At 39.3% G+C, this 20,374-nt stretch overlaps 1 protein-coding gene and 1 long non-coding RNA gene across 3 annotated transcripts in view; one reads left to right on the top strand and one right to left on the bottom strand.

Moving 5' to 3' along the window:
* cc2d2a (coiled-coil and C2 domain containing 2A) overlaps positions 1-14,548 on the bottom strand; it is a 204,005-nt gene extending 189,457 nt beyond the window's left edge. For both annotated transcript variants that reach the window (XM_041185821.1, XM_041185830.1), the window contains exons 1-4: positions 14,409-14,548; positions 12,799-12,960; positions 9,620-9,701; positions 6,394-6,453 (exon numbers count right to left, since the gene is read on the bottom strand). In XM_041185821.1, the coding sequence (XP_041041755.1) occupies positions 6,394-6,453; positions 9,620-9,701; positions 12,799-12,812 (156 nt within the window). In that variant the 5' untranslated portion in view covers positions 12,813-12,960; positions 14,409-14,548. The remainder of the gene's footprint in view (positions 1-6,393; positions 6,454-9,619; positions 9,702-12,798; positions 12,961-14,408) is intronic.
* Positions 14,545-20,020, top strand: LOC121277004. Its single transcript, XR_005942776.1, has 4 exons — positions 14,545-14,887; positions 15,885-15,951; positions 16,092-16,152; positions 17,286-20,020. It is a non-coding gene; the product is annotated as an uncharacterized LOC121277004 (long non-coding RNA).
* The last annotated feature ends 354 nt before the right edge of the window (positions 20,021-20,374 follow it).

Raw genomic sequence — 20,374 nt, 5'->3', positions numbered from 1 at the left:
CTTTTCAAAAAAACTTGCACAAACACAATTCACTTCAAAAAATAATTCTAAAAAAGCAACTTTTTATTAAAAAACAATTCCTGTAAAAAAAAGTCAAAATCTCCAAAATGTAACTATTGTGACATGTAACATGCTGGCACACAGTAACATTGAATTTTTGTGTTTATTATTTACTTGCTTAAACTTGGAAAACTGAAAGCAGGTCACGCTATAAATGGAGTAGGGTTATGTGATGGATTCAAAACCAGTTCAGTTCATGTACAGTACAAACGAGACTACAGCTTTAACATAGGGTAATGAACTTCAACAAAACTTCCAACAAAAACAAGCAAAGAAGAGTTTGCTTGGTTTATCCAGCAGCCATTCCCAGGAGGCAGGAGTTATTAAAACAGAATTGATTGTGTACAACAATTTCACTTAATACTGCCAAGCCAAAAAGTTTCAAAAAATTCCTCCTGGCAAATTCTTTTACATGCTGGGCACTTGGCTACACTAGGTTAATGACATATCTGCAAATGAAAAACAAAAATGGTTTACCAGCAAGACAAAGCGGGTAACATTTAGTGTTACAAAACATGAACAGTTTAAGGAATCATCCACTTAATGAAGAATTAATCACCAACAGATATGCAGCCTCAAAAGGAAAAGCCACAAGCTTTGCTCCAACAGATCAAAATTTACCAGTTTAGAAATTAGTGAGGTTCAAGCTATTGTCCCTGGAGGAACAGCAGAAAACAGACAAAGCTTACATTTTTGCGAAAAAGCAGCTAAAAAATAGAGAATCTATTGTTCAATTTCCTGTGTATTTTTGTGGCTTGGCACACTTTGAAACACAATGGTCTGTTTCAGTCCAGCTGCTGAATTTATAGGGCAAGGAGTCCTGGAATCTTTTTGATTAATGTAGTGGAAATAACTTGGGTAGTGAGTTTTGTATAGCTGCCCCTTTCCTACCCCTGCCACCCGTCCCAACACTGTCCACAATGGTGTGTTCTCTTATTAGTACAATTCTATTTCTAACATATCTCCTTTGTTGCCTCTTTCACACAAAAGTTATTTTGATTTCAATCAGAAGCTTCAGTATCTCTGTCAGAAGTAAAATATTCTGTCTAAATATGATGATGATATTAAAGAGGTGGAAACTGGAAGAAAATGAAGAAAAAAGAACATAAATGCAGAAATTGTGCAAGATTGTGATTGACTCAAAATGTAGGATAGCCATTATAAAGTAAGCATATGGTGAACGTCTGGGACCAAAGGCATTTGGCAAAGCAGTAGCATAATTATGATCTATGATCCAGATACTTTATTTCCTTGCATCAAATACAAAAGTCAAAAGATATAATCAGTCCCAATATATCAAAACATAGCTTACATATAAAGTAATAAAGACAGATAGTGCTGGAAAAACTCAGCAAGTCTGGCAGCATCTGTGGAGAGAAACAGTTAATGTTTTGAGTCATATAAGACTCTTCTTCAGATTCTTCCAAAGAGGAGTCATATTGGACTCGAACTCATTAACTCTGTTTATCTCTCCACATTTTCTGCCAGACCTGCTGAGTTTTTCCAGAACTTTCTATTTTTATTTCAGATCTCCAGCATCTGCAGTTTTTTGATTTTATTTTAATTTAAAGTAATCTAGGATAGCCCTTTTACTAAGGTACACATAAACCAAATAGTATAGGATATTGCCATGCCCTCCTGATCTCTCCAATGGAGAATCTCACACTGATAGACCAGAAAATGAGGGCTGAGAACTGAACTATAAATCAAGTTTTATTCAGTAGTAGGTTTAAGAGAAATAAAGTTAAATAAATTTAGCTAAATTACAATAATTCAATTAACTCACGACCTTCCAGCACAATAAAAGGCAAGAAAACGTCAACAGTTCTTGCCAGTGGTTTCCTTTTCACACCATCTGTTGATTCTTCACTTTAGGGAAGGTCAAGTTCCTTCTCCTATTTCGTTTAGGAGAGAGAAAAAAATTATGCAGGCTCTCTATAGGCCTCAATCTCTTAAGAGATAGCCATAGTGTTCTTTTTTAAATCTCCACGTATTTCTAAAAACAGTCTATTCACAGCTCAGCATTTTTGTAGCCTTTATAGCAGTGGAGCAAAGCAAGAATGGAGGAATGTACACATCAAATCCAATTACAATTATCTGCTCTTTGATTCAAGCCGAGGCAAAAGGAAGGCAAATAGACATTAATCGCAGTTAATGCTAACCCACTGTGTATCACCACTTACACAACGCCATGGGGAGAATTATTGCTTCTCAACAGTAGCACAAAATGGACAATATCTAACCAGCAAACCATTTCACATCTTGCTCTTTTTCATGGAATTTTCAAAAAAATTGGGTAGGCTGTAAAACAAACGGCCGATTCATCATTGCTATTTTGTGCTACCATTGAAGATGAATTGCATCCCCATACAATGTCCAGATTCAGAAAGTATCATTTGCCTATTAATCCAACATATCCAGTGTCCAAACAGAAATTCTATAATGGATTTCCTTTACACACCACCGGTTGTACCCCTATTTTAAGAAATACCAAATTGTCCCTTCGTCTATGATAAATACTAAGATAAAAGCAAAGTACTGCAGATGCTGGAAATCCGGGAATCCTCCGGGACACCCTGGTCCACTCCCCCATCAACCTCAACACTTCAGCCCCTTCCCAAGGCACCTTCCCATGCAATCTCAGAAGGTGCAAAACCTACCCCTTCACCTCCTCGCTCCTCACCGTCCAAGGGCCCAAACACTCCTTTCAGGCAAAGCAGCACTTCATTTGCACCTCCTTCAATTTGGTCTACTGCATCCACCGCTCCCAATGTGATCTCCTCTGCTCGGGGAGACCATACGGAGTCTGGGTGATCGCTTTGTGGAACACCTCCGGTCTGTCCACAAGCATGACCCAGACCTTCCTGTCACTTGCCACTTCATCACGCCATCCTGCTCTCATGCCCACATGTCCGTCCTTGGCCTGCTGCAATGTTCCAGTGAAACCCAAAACAAACTGGAGGAACAGCACCTCATCTTCCAATTAGGCACTTTATAGCCTTCTGGACTTAACATTGAGTTCAGCAACTTCAGATCATGAACTCTCTCCTCCATCCTCACCCCTTTTGTAATCCTTTTTCTACATTCATTTTTATTTTTTATCTATTTTTATTTTATTTTCATTCATTTAAACATGGTTTTTTTCCCCCTTTCTATCCCTTTTCCCCCCCATCACTGCCCCCTCCCCTCACCCCATCCCCTACAGGGCCATCTGTTACTTGTTACATGTTGTTCTTTCACACAATGCTGCCCTTGTTTTGCTATTATCACATTCTGCTTTCTTACCTTTATGCCACTATCAGCACCTGCTTTAGTGCTAACCACTACCATTAACACTCCCTTTGCCCTTTAGTTCATGCCACCTTTGTCAATCCCTCTTTTGTTCCCACCTATCGCTGGCCTTCTACCCAGCTCCCCCACCCCCCCCCAACAGTATATATTTCATCACACTTCCACTTCTCTACAGTTCTGAAGAATGGTCATACGGACTCAAGCTGTTAATTCTGTTTCTCTCTCCACAGATGCTGCTAGGCCTGCTGAGTTTTTCCAACATTTTTTGTTTTTGTGCCCCTTCTTCTACCTCCTCTGGAGAGGAAAATAAATCAAGCAGCGTTTTTTTTTATTCACGGGATGTGGGCTTCGCTGGCTGAGCCCACCCCTAATTGCCCATGAGAAGGTGGTGGTGAGCTGCCTTCTTGAACTGCTGCAGTCCATGTGGTGTAGGTACACCCACAGTGTTAGGAAGGGAGTTCCAGGGTTTTGACGCAGCAACAGTGAAGGAATGGCGATATATTTCCGAGTCAGGATGGTGAGTTACTTGGAGGGGAACTTCCAGGTGGTGATGTTCCCATCTATCTGCTGCCCTTGTCATTCTAGATGGTAGTGGTTGTGGGTTTGGAAGCTGCTGTCAAAGGAGCCTTGATGAATTCCTGCAGTGCATCTTGTAGATGGTACACACTACTGCTACTGTGCATCAGTGGTGGAGGGAGTGAATGTTTCTGGATGTGGTGCCAATCAAGCAGGCTGCTTGTCAAGCTTCTTGAGTGTTGTGGGAGTTGCACTCATCCAGGCAAGTGGAGAGTATTCCATTACACTCCTGACTTGTGTCTTGTAGATGATGGACAGGCTTTGTGGAGTCAGGAGGTGAATTGCTCGTTGCACAATTCCTAGCCTTTGACCTGCTCTTGCAGCCAGAGTATTTATATGGCTAGTCAAGTTCAGTTTCTGGTCAATGGTAAGTACTGGAAGTTATGCACATAATTATTTTGCCGTTTCTTCCATAGATCAATATAGAACACATCTACACACTTGTTCCAAGTCTCTCTAAAGATAATCAATCTCATTTCGACTGCCCCATGGCAGCAATCTGGCTTCAGAGTCAGAAGACTGTGGTGTGTGAATCAAGGTATTGGCATTGGTACGGTTCAAACCCTACCCTATATGAGCATATAACTTAGTTTGACACTTCAGTGCAGCACTGAAGAAGTGCTTCACTACTGGAGATGATGTTTTTCAGATTTTCTTCTTAGCAGTGGAAACAATGATGATTCAAAATTATCTAGAAAGATTAAAGACTGACTTGGCAACCTAAGGCAGAAAGTGATGATAAATGGAAAAACACTCTGCCTGGGAAAAATTAGTGATGTTCTAAAGGAATCTCTTTAAACAACATTGTTATTTAAAATAATTATGAATGCTATGGAGTAGGATACCTATAGTATGACTAAATTTACTGATGGCTCAAGATTCTAGGCAGGTACCAAATAGAGAAAAGAAAAATAATGAAATTGTACTTATATATTTGCATTAAAGTACTTTTTATAACCTCATGATAGTTCCAGCAGACCTAATTAATTACTAAAGTTACTGTTGTAATGTGCAGAAACAGAGCGGCTAATTTGTGCACAACAAACTCCCATAATAAGAGCAAGATAGATGGGCTAATTATTATTTTTTAATGGTGTTGGTTGAAAGGTAAATGCTAGCCAGGACACCAGAAAAACTCATTTGCTCTTCTTTAAATCTTGGGATGTTGGGACCATGGAATCTACCTGAGAAAACAGATGAGGTCTCAGTTTAACCTTTCATCTGAAAGGCACCCTCCAATCGTGCAGCACCCAGTCTCACTCGAGTGGGGCTTGAACTCGACCAGTGCCAAAAGCCTATTCCATGTGTGTCACCTCCACATCTTATTTTGCCAATGCTTTCCATGTTGTCTCATGATCTTCATACCCTCTATTTTGTTCAGAAGTTGGCCACCCACATTCTAACCTGCATTAAGTTCCTGCTTGTTTAGCATGCCTGACTTGTTAACTTTGCCCCCCAAATTGCTGAATTTAAAATTCTCAAACTCATCTACAAACCCCTCCAAAATCTCATCCCATCTTCTCTCTGCAATCTCCACCAAGTCTTACTTCCTACCCATGCTTCTGATTCTGGCCTTCAGTGCATCTCTCCTTCCCTTTACTCTATCAATGGGACACGGTGCACTTAGCCATGCCCTCTGGAATTATCTTCCTAATTCCATATTATACTGACTACCTTTAAAAAACTTCTGGAAATCAATTTCTCTTATCAAGCCCTCCAGCAACTCCCAATGTTCCAAAAAGGTTTGGCATCCATTTCTTCCTTCATCTGTGAAATGTGAGACTTCTTCATGTTAAAGGGTCTTTATAAATACATGTTGTTGTTATTTTTCACTAACTTCATGTACCTATAACCCCTGTCCTTTATTGATGATTCCCTACCCCTGCATTGAAATAAAAACATTTAAGTCTGCGCCTAATTTCCTAGATCTTTCTGCTATTATTGTCAGCAATTTCTGAAATTCTGAAAGACATTTCAATCCAGTTAGATTGTCATGGGTAATAGTGTGGCATCTCAGGTTTCAGGTAAGCAACCTGCATGTCTTCAAGACACAGCTAGGGTCTTGCTCACAGAACACCCAGATGGAAAATAGATGGAGATTGGGAATGGATTTTGTTTAATAATGCACATGAACACAGCCCAGACAACTCCACTGAAGTGAGCTCTTATAAACAGTTTTGTGCACATCGCAGTTTTACAAATAGAAGAACAAGCAGCTATTTCAGTAAATCAAAGACGTGTTAAAACTGTTAGAAAACAGGAGAGTTGTAAATTCACATGAAAATATATAACGTAGAGATTAAGATGGATCCTCAGGTCTATCACAGATACCAGTTGTGAAGTAAATATGCAGCATGTATATGCAGCAACAATCCAACATAACTGACTGCAGGAAGAAAATGAAGCAACTCACTTCTGTCACTTTCAACATTTTAGCAAAGTTCAGTGAATTGCAGAGATACAAACCTCCACAATCGTAGCAGTTTCAATCATGGTACCATTTTCGATTTCTTCCTCAACCAAAGCCTAGTAAGTTAAAAATAAAGTTAAGTTTCTCTTATTTGTAAATTTGATCATCTTCCTTTAACCACTCAAGAACTCTCAACTTTGTTGCCTGTAGATATTTCTCCAGCAGTTAGAAAAGCCCAAACTCTACCTATCCTTAAAAGCATCCTACTAACAACCAATGTCAGTAACATTTTGATGGGCAGGATAATTTCGTTTTCTCTTCAAGTTCAAGGTTGAAGGCTAAAATGGGGCATTCCAGAGATCAATGGCTGAAATCTACTTGTAATGGACACTGAATGCAGATATTTCAACCTAAGCCTTCTAAAAAGAATTGCTAGACTTATCACAACATATGTTGATAATTTACTATGTTCCTTTCAATGTGTTTAATACTAAGGTCAGTCATTAAGCTCAGTAAACCATTCAGCCCATCAAGTCCATGCAGCTCTCTGTAGAGCAACCAATCAGTCTCATTACCCCACTCTAACCCCAAAGCCCTGCAAGATTATTTCCCTTAAGTACCCATTCAATTTCCTTCCGAAATCATTCATCATCTGATTCTAGCACTCATAGGCAGTGAGTTTTTACCACTCTCTGCATAAAAACTTTCTCCCTCACATCCTCCCTGCATCTCTTGCCCAAAATCTTAAATCTGTGTCCCCTAGTCTTTGTAACATCAGTTAATGGAGCAGTTTTTCTTTGTCTACCTTATCTAAGCCTATTATAACCTTGTACACTTCTATCAAATCTCCCCTCAATTTCCTTTGCTCCAAGGAAAACAACTCTAGGTTCTCCAATCTAGCCTTATAGCTAAAATCTCTCATCCCTGGAACCATTCTGGTAAATCTCCTCTGCACCCTCTCAAGGACCCGCACATCCGTCCTAAAGCGTGGTGATCAGGACTGGACACAATACTCTAGTTGTGGCCTAACCAGAGCTTTATAAAGATTCTGCATAACTTTCCTGCTTTTGTATTCAATGCCTCTATTTATGAAGCCCAAAATCTCATATGCTTTACTAGCTGCTCTCTCAATATATCCTGCCCCTTCAAAGTTCTATTTGCATGAACCTTAGATCCCTCTGCTCTGTACACTCGTTAGGAGTATGATATCTGGTCTATATTGCCTCTCCCTATCCTTTCTGCAAAAATGCATCATCTCATACTTCTCTGTATAAAATTCCATTTGCCACTTATCTGCCCATTCTGCTAGCATATCTGTGTCCTGTTACAACTTGGAAGTTCCCCTCCAAGTCAGTCACCATCCTGACTTGGAAATATATTGCCGTTCCTTCACTGTCGCTCGGTCAAAATCCTGGAACTCCCTCCCTGACAGCACTGTGGGTGTACCTACACCACATGGGCTGCAGTGGTTCAAGGCAGCAGCTCACCACCACCTTCTCATGGGCGCCCAGGGATGGATAATAAATGCTGGCCCAGCCAGCGAGGCTCATATTCCGTGAATGAATAAAAATAATTAGCATCATCCTCACTGTCTAAAGAACACTGCTAAAGAACAATATCTAGAATGCAAGAACAAACCAACCTTTGAGGCATCAGTTAGTCAACCGCCTTTCTATCTTTTGATAGGAGTGTTCTGAACTATATTGAAATTGAAAGCTGGTGAGTGCAGAAGTGCAATGGTGGCCTAAGTGGAGAAAAGGTTACTCAGTTGTGATTATAAATGTGTATTTTTCATTCTTGCTCAAATTTGAACAAAAAGTATTGCTTCCACCCCCAGCTATGAAAAAAAATGGTTGAATGAGTTATTTTCTTTTTTGAATCATAGCTTTTTACATCAGAGTGAAGCCATTCTACCCATTGTGTCTATGCTGGCTCTTTGAAAAGAACTATTCATTTAGTTCCATTTCGCTGCTCCTTCCCGATAGCCTTGCAAAATTTTCCAAAATATGCAATTCCCTTCGGAATTTATTATTAAATCTACTTTCAACACCATTTCAGGCAGTGCATTCCAAATCATACAAACTAACTGCTAACATAAAATTCTCATCTCTCCTCTGGTTCTTAGTGAATTTGTCCTCTGGTTACTGATCTTCCTGTCACTGGAAATGGTTTCTCTTTTTACAAAATATTTGAACAGTGGAGAATTGCAGGCTTTTCCTCCCAAGCCGGCTTCAGGTTTCCCTCAATTAACTCTTACCTGAAAATTTTTTTTTAAACTGTCACCTGGCAGAATTGTCTAGGCTGACTCAGCTTGGTTTGCAGAGAATTGCACGCTGAAAGATTTTGAACACTCCTGTATCGACACAAGCTTCCTTGATACCTTTGTATTCCTGATGGATGGAACAACACCTCTACAGAAAATGACTGGTGCATGAAAAATGGAATTACGGTGCCATGTACTCCTCTCTAGATATAAAGATAATAATCTTCTAGTTAAAAAGAATGCTTGTGATGAAATTGTGTTCAACCTGTCAAACATCTCAAAACATTTCACATTCAATTAATTACTTCAGCAATGGTGCTGGAACCAGGGCAGAAGAACAAAATCCATATTTAAGGTCTCTAAACTTTATTGAATGTACAATCTCTTACACAAGGTTTGCTTGATGTGAACAGACACAATCACCAAACCATAATCTCACCACACACCACCAATCCAGAAACTTGCTGTTATCCTCAAATGTTTTGTCTGGATCAAGGAACAGATAACCTCTTTCACCTTGCAATTGTAACCTTGGACCTTGCAAGCAGTGTCTATGAGAGATGGGCCTATGGTTAATCTCTAATAAGGGAAATGTTTTCATCCTTGTAGAGATGTTTTTAAGTCATTTTATTTTTCAGAATTATGGAAGTAAATTAAAAAGACGTAGGTCTGTGCCTGTCTATTAAATTGTGAACCAAATCTCACATTGGTGAATAGCACCTTTCAATAAAGGTCACAAACTAGCCATTAGTTGCTCTCTTCTCTCAATGGCCTTTATATTCAACTCTCATCAATACCCTACCACATCTACCTTGGACCCTGCAGGCAGTGCCTACAAGAGGTGGGCCTATAGTTAACCTCTAATAAGTGGAATTTTTTCATCTTTGTAGAGAGCACCAAGCTTTTAAGTCATTTTATTTTTCAGAGTTACGGTTTCAATTTTCACGTGAAACATCGTTTTAGGCAATGATCTGTATACATCTTCAAGAAAATACTCTGATCGATGTTTACACACTCACCCGAGTATCGGTGACTTCGCTGCTTACAGCTAGAGACGCTTGCAGTGCCTTGCGCTTACTTTTAATCTTCTCACGAAGATGACTGAAAGGAATGATAGACTGTAAATATAAATATATTTTGAAGTGCTACTATATTTATCACTTTGTATTTGACCCTTTTCATTGGGACTTTGACTTCAATTGTTTTAATAAAACAACATTCAAAACAATAACCTTAATCAAGTTATGTAGTGAATGAGCAGTCACTGACCCTTGTGTGTTTCATTCATAATGACTGGGTGAAAGGGAGTTAACCTATCTACATCAACATCACTGGGTAACTGGGCATACTTTGATTCCTGGGATAAGACGGCTGTCCTGAGGAGAGATTGAGTAGAACAGGCTTGTGTTCTCTGGAGTTTAAAAGGCTTAAAGGTGCTCTCATTGAAACATATAAGATTCTGAGAAGAATTGACAGGGAACATGCTGAGAGGTTGTTTCCTCTGGCTGGAGTGGCTAGAACTAGGAACCAAAGTCTAAAGATAAGTGACTGGTCACTTAGGACTGAGATGAGAAAAAATTTCTTCGCTCAGTTATGGAATCTTTGACATTCTCTGGAGGGTTGTAAATGCTGAGTCATTAAGTATATTCAAGACTGTGAGCAATATGCTCTTGGGCATTAAATAAATCAAGTGACATGGGACTAGGGCGGGAAAGTGGAATTGATGTAGCCATGATCTTATCAAGTGGTGGAGCAGGCTCAGGGGCCATTGACCTACCCCAACCCCTATTTTTCAGTTCTTATGAGCAAATGCTACTTCCCAGGAAATGCCAACTTTTCTAGTCCAAAGATTGAGCCTGGAACAACCAGAAGCTGGAGGTTGAAGGAGAACTTCCTGGGAGTGATCCTCCAAACTCATGTTGGCAACACAAAAAATAATTGGGTGTGGTCATGACTCCCCAGACCCTCTACTGGCTCTACTAATAGTACTGCCAAAGATCGAGCTGCACTATAGTATAACAGAATGGTATAATAATAGGACCACCCTGTGATTTGAACTGGGTGTTGTATCTTTCACACATGCTTTGATCTTTCTGAAGACAGACTGATATTTTTGTTGAAATGAGGCCTGGAATGAATTGTTAAGCCATGTTAGAGTAACAATCAAAATAACTTGCGTTAGAAGCAGTTCGGAGAAGGTTTACTTAACTAATACCAGGAATGGGCAGGTTGCCTTATGAGGAAAGGTTGGACAGGCTAGGCTTGTATCTGCTGGAGTTTAGAAGGGTAAGACGTGACTTGATTGAATCATAAGATCCTGATGGGTCTTGACAGGGTGGATGTGGATGTGGAGAGGATGTTTTTTCTTGTGGAAGAGTCTCAAACTAGGGGGTCACTGTTTAAAAATAAGGGGTTGCCCATTTAAGACAAAGATGATAATTTTTTTCCCAGAGAGCTGTGAGGCTTTGGAACTCTCTTTCTCAAAAGAAGGTGCAGAGGCTTTGAATATTTTTAAGGCAGAGGTACATAGATTCATAATAAGCTAGGGGGTGAAAGGTTATAAAGAGTAGGTGGCAATGTGGAGTTGAGATTACAGACAGATCAGCCATGAATTACGGAGCAAGCTCGAGGGGTCAAGTGGTCTACTCTGCTCCAAAATCGTATGTTCATATAAGTTCTACTAATTGAAATGAATCTCACTTAGCCCTTTAAGAAATAGGAAAGTAACAATCAAGCCACATGCCCTGTACCCTTTATGGGATTTCTCATTTGCTGTTGGCCTTTTCTTTCTTTCTAGGCAACTTCTGACTATAAAAAGCTGACCATCTGTATTCTAACTTCCATCTCCAGACCAAAGACTGCAGCTCACAATGTTTTGATTAAAAACTTTTCACCTTTCCCTCTACATTCCCGGGTACGGTGTGCTGCAATGTTGAATTTCTCCTTGGTCACTGATTTGCCAGTAACCCTGTCAAAAGTGGCTACCTCACCTTCCCTCCTTAAGGTGTGGGTTTAAAGAAAATAACTTCTCCTTTCTTAAAATGAACGACTAATAGGCCCAAGATAAGACAATTGACCCTCACTACATCAGTACAAGATCTCAATGGGCAAACACATTCAGTAAAACTGATGTGAAAAAATTTATTGTAACAAAATGTTAAGAGTTACATTGTAAGGATTTAACAAAACCACATAACTACATAACCACTGTCTTTAGATTTTTAAAGCAACATTCCACCTTGGGTCAAATAAAAATAATGATATAATGTTCTTAGGAATATTTTATAGCAGATGAATTGCCATTTACACATTTTGTCGTCTCCAACACAAAGATCTTAAACACTAGAAAAGCAGCATAAAATATAACCTGGTCTATTTTTTATAATAATCAAGATCCAAAGTGAAATATTTGGTTACAAAATATTCCTGCCTTCCTTCCTCTTAAACTTAGTATCTCATTTCATGTGTATGTCTATCTTGCACACAAGAACAAGAACACAAGAAATAGGAGCACGAGTTGATCATAAGCCCATCAAGCCTGCTCTGCCATTCAATATGATTTGGTTTGAAAAAAGGACTAAATGAATTTTGTCTTTGTTGGCTAAGCGTAGGTTGGTGCTGAATGGATGAGCTATAAATTCAACTCAAAGGGTTGAATTTACCACTTCTCTTACCATTATATTTTATTTATGTCCACAGACCAAAGTAATTTTAAAGGAAGCAATTTTGATTAGTTTATCTTATTTGAATTGCGATAGCATAATTTATATTGTCTAATTTTGTATGGAAGGATCTTATGGCAGGTTGCTGTGTGGTTCACAATGTTACTGAAAGCAGTGGCAACAAGAATTCAGCAGGAGTAAATTACATGTTTAAATCAGGTAAATGGTATCTACCATAAGAATATCCTTGGTAAGTCATTGTTGCTGGGTCACTATCCTGGAGCTCCCTAACTAACTACAACATAGGTGTACCTATACCACAGCAAACTGCAGTGGTTCAAGAAGTCAATTCCCCTAGGAACTTCTCAAGGGATGGGCAATAATTTTGGCCTTGCCAGCAATGTTCACATCACATGACTGAATAAAAGTCCAAACCCTCTGGACATCACTACTTGAAACTCTTGAACTCCACTACAATCAGCCCTCACTGAAGAAATGAGAATGAGGAAAGAAACAAAAAGTGCTATTGCACTTACTCCATGGAAGCCATTTTTTTCAACTAATCCAGTGATCAAGTGGCTTTGATTTTCTCAGTCTTCACATAGGGCCACATAAACTGTGTGATTTTAAGCCATCTCCAGTGTTATACACGCATACTTCAGTGAATGTGATGTATCCCATTATGCAGCTTCTAATGTCTGCCAAAACAATTATACTATAATAAGTTACAGATACAGTATTAGTATAATCAAATAAATCCCTTACAGTACTATTGAACATTTTGAACTAAAAATATTCGTTAAGTGGGCTTTAGCATTAATTTTGCTAGACCTCTGCTCTTGAAGTTAGGAAACTGTGTTTGGCTTTAAAAATCAATATCTTGCTATCCCAAACACAGCATTCTTATTAATACCCAAACAATAGCAGATTTATGAGAGGAAAGGTAAACTGTGATTGAGATTAAACATACTGAAGAATGAGATTATAAAGATTTTAAAATCTAATCATTATTATGTGAGTAGTAACTAGCTTATTTTTAAAATTTCTCCAAAAGTATTACTGCAAATATCACCCCAATTTATGATCTTGCCAAATGATTTCTGTTAGCAAAGAATTATTTTAGAAACCACAAAGTATCAAAACAGATTACCATAGTCAAAGGTAGCCAAGACAAAAAACGAGACTAGGTATTTATAAATTAATTCACTATGGGGGAAAAAAGGCACATGCTCTAAACTTCGTGGCTTAAGTCATAAATTTTGGGGCAAACCTAAAGGTTAATTATCACATAAAATAACTGGCGCTAGGATATAGGTAGATGATAAATGTGATTACAAAACAGGCCACAGCTTCTAAAACTCAGCAGGTCTGGCAGCATTAGCGGAGAAGAAAAGAGTTGACGTTTCGAGTCCTCATGACCCTCAGACCTGCTGAGTTTTTCCAGGTAATTCTGTTTTGGATTTGGATTTCCAGCATCCGCAGTTTTTTGTTTTTATCACAGCTTCTAAAATGTGTATGGTACTATACGTTATTGGTTTAAATAAAATCACAAAGAAGCCCAACAAGATATGCAAACGACATTATAATCCATAAAGATTCAATTTTCAAATATATGGTTAATGAAAATTTGATATGACAAGAATAATCACATCTTTTAATTTGGAAGAAATGCTTGCACTTGTATGAATAAACCTATATTTGCTGGAGGAAGGAAAACTGAGCAGAGACTTGATACAGACCTTTAAAACAAACTTGCATTTATACGAAGCCTTTAATTTAGTAAAATGTCCCAAGGTGCTTCACAGGAGCGTTAACAAGATCTGACACCAACCACAAGGAGATATTAGCATGGGTAACAAAAGGCATAAGTAAGGCTAAAAGTAAATATATTATTGAACTTGGACAATGAGGAATTGAGGGCACAATTACATCTACAAGCTTCTAGAAATGCTGGAGATTAAACGGAAAAAAATATTCCTGCAACCACGAAATAATGAACCTAGGGAACAGACTCCCGGAGAACAAACTGATTCAACAGTTGGCACATTGAAAAGAAAACTGCATTGCGATCTGCCCTGAAGGGAGAACGTTGAACGCCAGCCCCAGGGTGAAGAGGGGTAGACCAGGTTTCAGTTAATACACTTACATTGTATATATTTCTGATTTAGTTTCCAATCCAATAATCTGACCCTGAATCTCCAGTGACGCCGGCTGCGTCCAGGAAACCACTCACTTAGTAACCATTTATCAACCGAACTCAGGCGCCTAGGCGGAGCTGGAGCCTCGGGGCGGGGGTACAAAAACGGAGCCGGGAGCTCCACTGCGGAGCTGGAACCCGGGAGAGCGCGAGCCAGTTGGAGAGGTTTCCTGTCAATCATCCGCCAATGTTAGGTTGACTGTTTTGGCTACGGTGGCCTGTTTGGGGAAGAAGGAAATCGCAACTTCACTAATGTCTGTTTGCCAAATCGATAATGAGGATTCGTGCATATTGAAAGAGAGATAGGGTTATGTTGCTTTTAAGCTTTTATTGCTGTATGTTACTCCAGAACGATGCCTGTTTGACAGATCTCCAACGCCATCGCTCTTCAGAAAGGCAAATCACAAAATGCTGGAAACATTCGGAAAGTCAGTATCTGAGCAATGCCAACCGTTGCTTTTTATTTGGTTAATGAAGTTAACTCTCTCTAAGCTACCATACAGTAAATGTATGATATAGGCTCATATCAAAAGTATTTAGTGATGTCCCAATTGGCCTGAAAAGGAGCTGGACCAAATTTCGTAATCCACCCTGCAGACTAACCTTACACGACCGCATTTTTGTATCTAGTTATTTCTTAAATGATTCCAGAGTTTTCATCTCCATTACCCAGCTTGAAAGCCTAGTCCAAATGTTGACCCTGTTGCATGAAGAATTTCCCGATATGGATCCTAAAATTACCTTTGACGAATTTGAACCTGTGCCCCTCGTCCTACTCCAATTGTTTATTTTAAAGAATTCCATGCTTTTTAAACTACCTTATATATTTAATTACCTTTCAGAAACCCCATTCTATTGCTGATGAGATCAAGTCTCTATTCTTTCCTCACAATTCAGGCCCCCTGACATGAGGGAGCAGCTTCCTCAAGGTTCTTCTTTGCACTCCCTTCAATGCTTAAATTTCTCGTTTGTTGCTTAGCGACCAAAGCTTACAGCAGAGTACTGTACAGTTTGATCACAATTTCTTTTGACTTGTATTCTACTGTTTTGGCTATACAGCTGAACATCCTATTGACTTATTTCTACTTGAGTTAGACATATTGATCTTAAAATGTACTAAGACCCCTGTGTCTCTTTCAGTTTAATCTTAACTGTTGCAGCATAATTTACAGAGTGTGTTGGCTATTTCTCCTTCCAACATCCAATATTTTGACTCCGCCTGTATTAAATTTCATCCACCGTTGTTTGGCCCACTCATATATTTCAAATTTAGCTCATTCTAAAAGTATTTCTTCCATTCTACTGCCTCTCTTAAGTTGCTATTGTGTGCAAAATCAGTTTGCATTAGGAATAGGATTTGTGTTACAGCGTAAGCACAAATGAACAAATATCTTACATGCATAAATATTTTTTGCACCGATGCAGACTCAGTGTGCTTCTTCATGTTTACGAATGATGCATTTTCAAACCTCTTGTTTCTAAAGGCAACTTCGTGAGTATCCGAGCTCAATACTGATACACTTGTATTGTCATCTCATGCTGAATGGAATCAATTGTAGTTACATATTTAAAACAATTTTTACAGTTGGGTCCCTGCTTCAGACTACACATAAATAACCTGTTTTTCTCTAGATGCGACAGCTCCTCTCCTGGATACTAAGTATCTCTGACGCCTCATTTCCAAAGTACACTGGTATGTCTCATTGTCATCCAAATTTTAAATTATGATAATCCTCATAACGCTTCTGCCTTTCACTACCACTGCCAAGTTTGAAAAGCCCAATAAATTTAAAGCCAAGTAGGACCATCTACATTTTGATTCAATTATTAGAAACCACAAGAACAGTTTTCATGGGCCAAAATTTCTGTGCTATCACTCCACTGCCAGAAGTGGGACAAGATTTCTGCTCACCAATCTGTCCCAGTCCTGACCCCACACCAAATCCTGTGGTTAGGGTCCTAAAAAAAACAACCTCTTGCATATGCATTGCTTACAAAATTGTCTCTATCAAGTAATATCTCAGAGGTTGTTTCTTTATATTGTTTCAATGTTTCAGAGTTTTGCAACAATAACTCCTTTTTCTGATTCCCATTAAGGAAACTATGAAACGCCATGATAAGTTTGTTATTTTCCCATACATTTCTCACATCCACATGTGATATAAATTAGGATTTCTAACTCCAGTTGTACATTCCTGGATGTTTCATTACTTGATCTCCTGCCAAAAAAAGCCCCCCTACAATGCCATCATTAGTTCATCTAAGCAGACACACTTCCTTCCCATGCCAATTGAGAAGGAAAGAGACTGGTGAATTTTAGCTTGCATAAGCACGTGGTTTTGGGAGATGGCGGAAGGTTAAAAGTGGGGGAATTGACAGCAGGTTGAGAAGTTGGCTCCAACCCGCTGGCTTCTACATTTAACTGCAAGCGCGTTAAGCTGTGTGTAAGTTCCTGCCTTGGAAGAGGCAGATTGTCTATCTCAAGACATTAATTACAGCAATATTATCATGGCATTTACGGTTTAACGCTGGGTGCATGGGTTTCCTGGGCTTCTTGACACTTGCCAGTGCAGGCAATGAGAGAGCACAGTGACAATTTAGAGTGCTGAAGACATGACAATAAAATATGCCAATAGCTACTGACACCTCACAGCTGCTTTCTTGCTCATTTGAAAGACTTACTCACAGCACTTGTGCTGAGTGGTTACCTTCATAACTTTAGAGTTTACTTTGATAACTTTAGAGGTTTGTATGTATGATCTCTTTGGAGCTGTGATCTGTCAGATCAACATGGGTGCTGTTTATGATTTTTATTTTTGACCTCAGGTGAGGATCAAGATGATCAGTAGCACCAGCAGGAGGAGCAGCACCAAAAGGTGCAAGAGCAGCAACAGCCTGCTCCTGACAGACCCGCTGCTCCACAGGAATAAATGGATGAGCAAAGAGTTGCAGCACTATGAAGGCTATACCAGCAACAAAGGGGCTACAGGCAGATGATCAGTTTCCTGGGCATGTTGGAACATCAGTGCATCAGGAAGATTCGGGCCTCTCATCAGGTGGTATCAGACATTCACTGCCTGCTGAAAGAAAACCTACCAAGTGGACCTGCTGGCCATGTTTTTACTGGTGGCTGTCAACATCATTGCCATTCTTAACTTCCTTGTCTCTGGATTGTGAGGAACTAAGACCTCACACTGGTATATTTTTCTAATGTATAGTATGTAGATATACTCATTGCTATTTCTAAAATTTTAAACCTGAGCAAAGATCCTTAAAATGGCTGAAACTATACCTGTTTGTGGCCCCCGATCAAAAGAAGTAACCGGCAGTTTTAGGAAAACTCATCATTATCTCTGAGGAGCCACTAACGACACCCCACCCCCACCCCCATGGACTGTACGGCCCAACTGCAAAGAGACCTATACAGGGACCATCTGCATTTAATCACCCAGGCTGGCCAAAAGGAGATGGATTGTCTGCTAAGCCAAAGCCCCCACAACCTTCCTTTCAATACCTAATGTCTGAGGCAATTAACAATCTTCATAACCCAGATGATGGATACATGTCCTTTGTCAAGGAGGTCATGTGACATGGGCCTTTGTCTTGTGGAACAAGTGATATTGCCTTGCTGAACTGCATAACTCAGTCTGCTATTCCATCTCCGACTAGCAGGCCACACTGAAGGAGCTCTGGCCTTGGTTGAACACCTGGCCCCATCTACCCTGCTGTTGGAAGCTCTGTACCATCGCCTACAAGACTGATTTATCTCTGCATACCTATCTCATCATGTGAAGTCAACACCACCAGAAAAGTGAATTATACAGCTTCAATTTTTCCAGCCTGCTGACCTCCATGAAGGAATACCTCGTTGGACCTCGATTTTGGGCTCCGGAATCCACGTAAACCAATATTTCTTTTCTCTGTGGTCTCTGTACTGTAAATCATTCTTTTCTCTATCCCTTTCTTTACTGTCTCAGTGTGGAGATGCCATTGTGATCCTCCTCCCACATTTTGAGTGGATGTAAATAAGATAACCCTTTGTGTTCATCCTATCTTGAGTTTACTGTGGGGCTATTATCAGAAAATTGGATCACACAAAGACTGAGGGGTTGGGGAAATATGCCACCACTTATAAAGAGGGAAATAAATCAAAATACCTTCCTGTTTATGGACAAGTGGTGAGAGGAGAAAGTAGTGCTGTTTAACTTAATCCCCTTCCTGTCCATAACAGAATCTTTGCATGACTTTGCTAGAGACATTTGCAGGACCTCCCAGTCAGCAGTTCACAATACTTCATGAGTTCTTTCTATCTGTGTTTACTAAAAAAAGAGAAAGCTGACAAAATATTGGTAGAAGCAGAGCTAGGAGAGGTAACGGTGTGAAATTGAAAGGCAGATGTACTGGAAAGACTAGCTATGCTTAGAGTGGATAAATCGCCTGCTTCAGATGGCTTGCATCCCAAGTTGCTAAAGGATGTGGGTCTGGAGATAGCAGAAGGGCTTTTGTAATCTTCCAATAGATAATAATCTTCCTAGGTATGGGGAGCCCCCACAGGATTTGAAGGTGGCAAATATGACACTGTTGTTTAGGATAGAGTGTAAGAACATGTCTAGTAACTATAGGCCAGCCAGTTTAACATCAGTGGTTGGTAAGGTTTAAGACAAATAATCAGGAAATAATGAACACACACTTGGAGAGGTTTGAATTAATTCAGGACATCCAGCATGGATTTGTAAAAGACAGATTGTGTTTGATTAATCGAATTGAATTTTTTGGCAATGTATTGAAGAATGTTGATAAGGGGAAAGTGGTGAATGTTGTCTATTTAGATTTTAAGGAAGTGTTTGACAATGTACCACATAAAAGGCTGGTTAACAAAATTGAGGCTCGTGGAATAGGAGAGTCAGTGTTAGCTTGGATAAAAAATCAGCTAATGACAGAAAACAGTGAGTCATGGTAAATGGTTGTTTTTCAGACTGGAGGATGGTAGACAATGGTGTTCTCCAAGGGTTAGTGCTAGGATCACTGTATTTTTTTATATTTATATATATAAATGACTTGGACACTGGAATACAGAGTAAAATCTCAAAGAGGAACAAAACTGAAGGTTCTGGAAAATTAACAGCTACTTTAAAACAGAGAGAGAAATTAATTACTGGGGAACTGTACAGAATTCAGGATCAGAGTTGTTCACTTTTAAGTAGAAAGCATGTATGGAATTGAATCTAATCTGCCGAATAGAAGAAATTAAGAATGGTGATCAGGAGACTTCAGAGCAGAATTTCCAAAGTTATTTACAGGATTGGGAGAGCTAAAAACAGTATATTGTATAACACTAAGCCCAGAAGTAAAACCAATCTACTTTTTTACACCCAGAAAGGTTCCACACCCTTATTTCCAAAGATAAAGAAAGAGATTGAGTCAATGGTAAGACAAGAAGTCAGTTCATCTGTAAAAGAGCCAATGAGTTGGCACTTAGGAATTGTACTGATTCCAAACCCAATTGGTCCTATGAGAATGAGTATTGTTCTCACACAACTCAATAAAGCTGTGGAAAGAGACGTCGGTCCAATGTTACCAGTAATTGGGAGTTTAACTAAATTAGGGATGAGCTCAATATTCTCAAAATTAGATGCTAACAACAAGTGCTGGCAAATAGCATGAAAAGAGGAGTCCAAGCTTTTCACGATGTTCATAAAACCATTTGGAAGATTCTGTTTTCACAAGTTACTCTTTGAAATAACATCAGCACCAGAGATCTTTCAGCAAACAATGTTTGTTGATAAATCAAAGAGAGTTGTTTGCCACATGGGTACTTGGATGATGTGTTGATGCAAGGAGCCACAGAAGCAGAGCAAGCAGTGCTGAGAAAAGTAAAGGATACAGGATTGATAGAACAGTAAATGCAAGTTTTC

The sequence above is a fragment of the Carcharodon carcharias genome, chromosome 1 (genome assembly GCF_017639515.1).
Source record: "Carcharodon carcharias isolate sCarCar2 chromosome 1, sCarCar2.pri, whole genome shotgun sequence".
NCBI classification, from domain to species: Eukaryota; Metazoa; Chordata; class Chondrichthyes; order Lamniformes; family Lamnidae; genus Carcharodon; species Carcharodon carcharias.
This window is presented reverse-complemented; position numbering and strand designations above follow the sequence as displayed.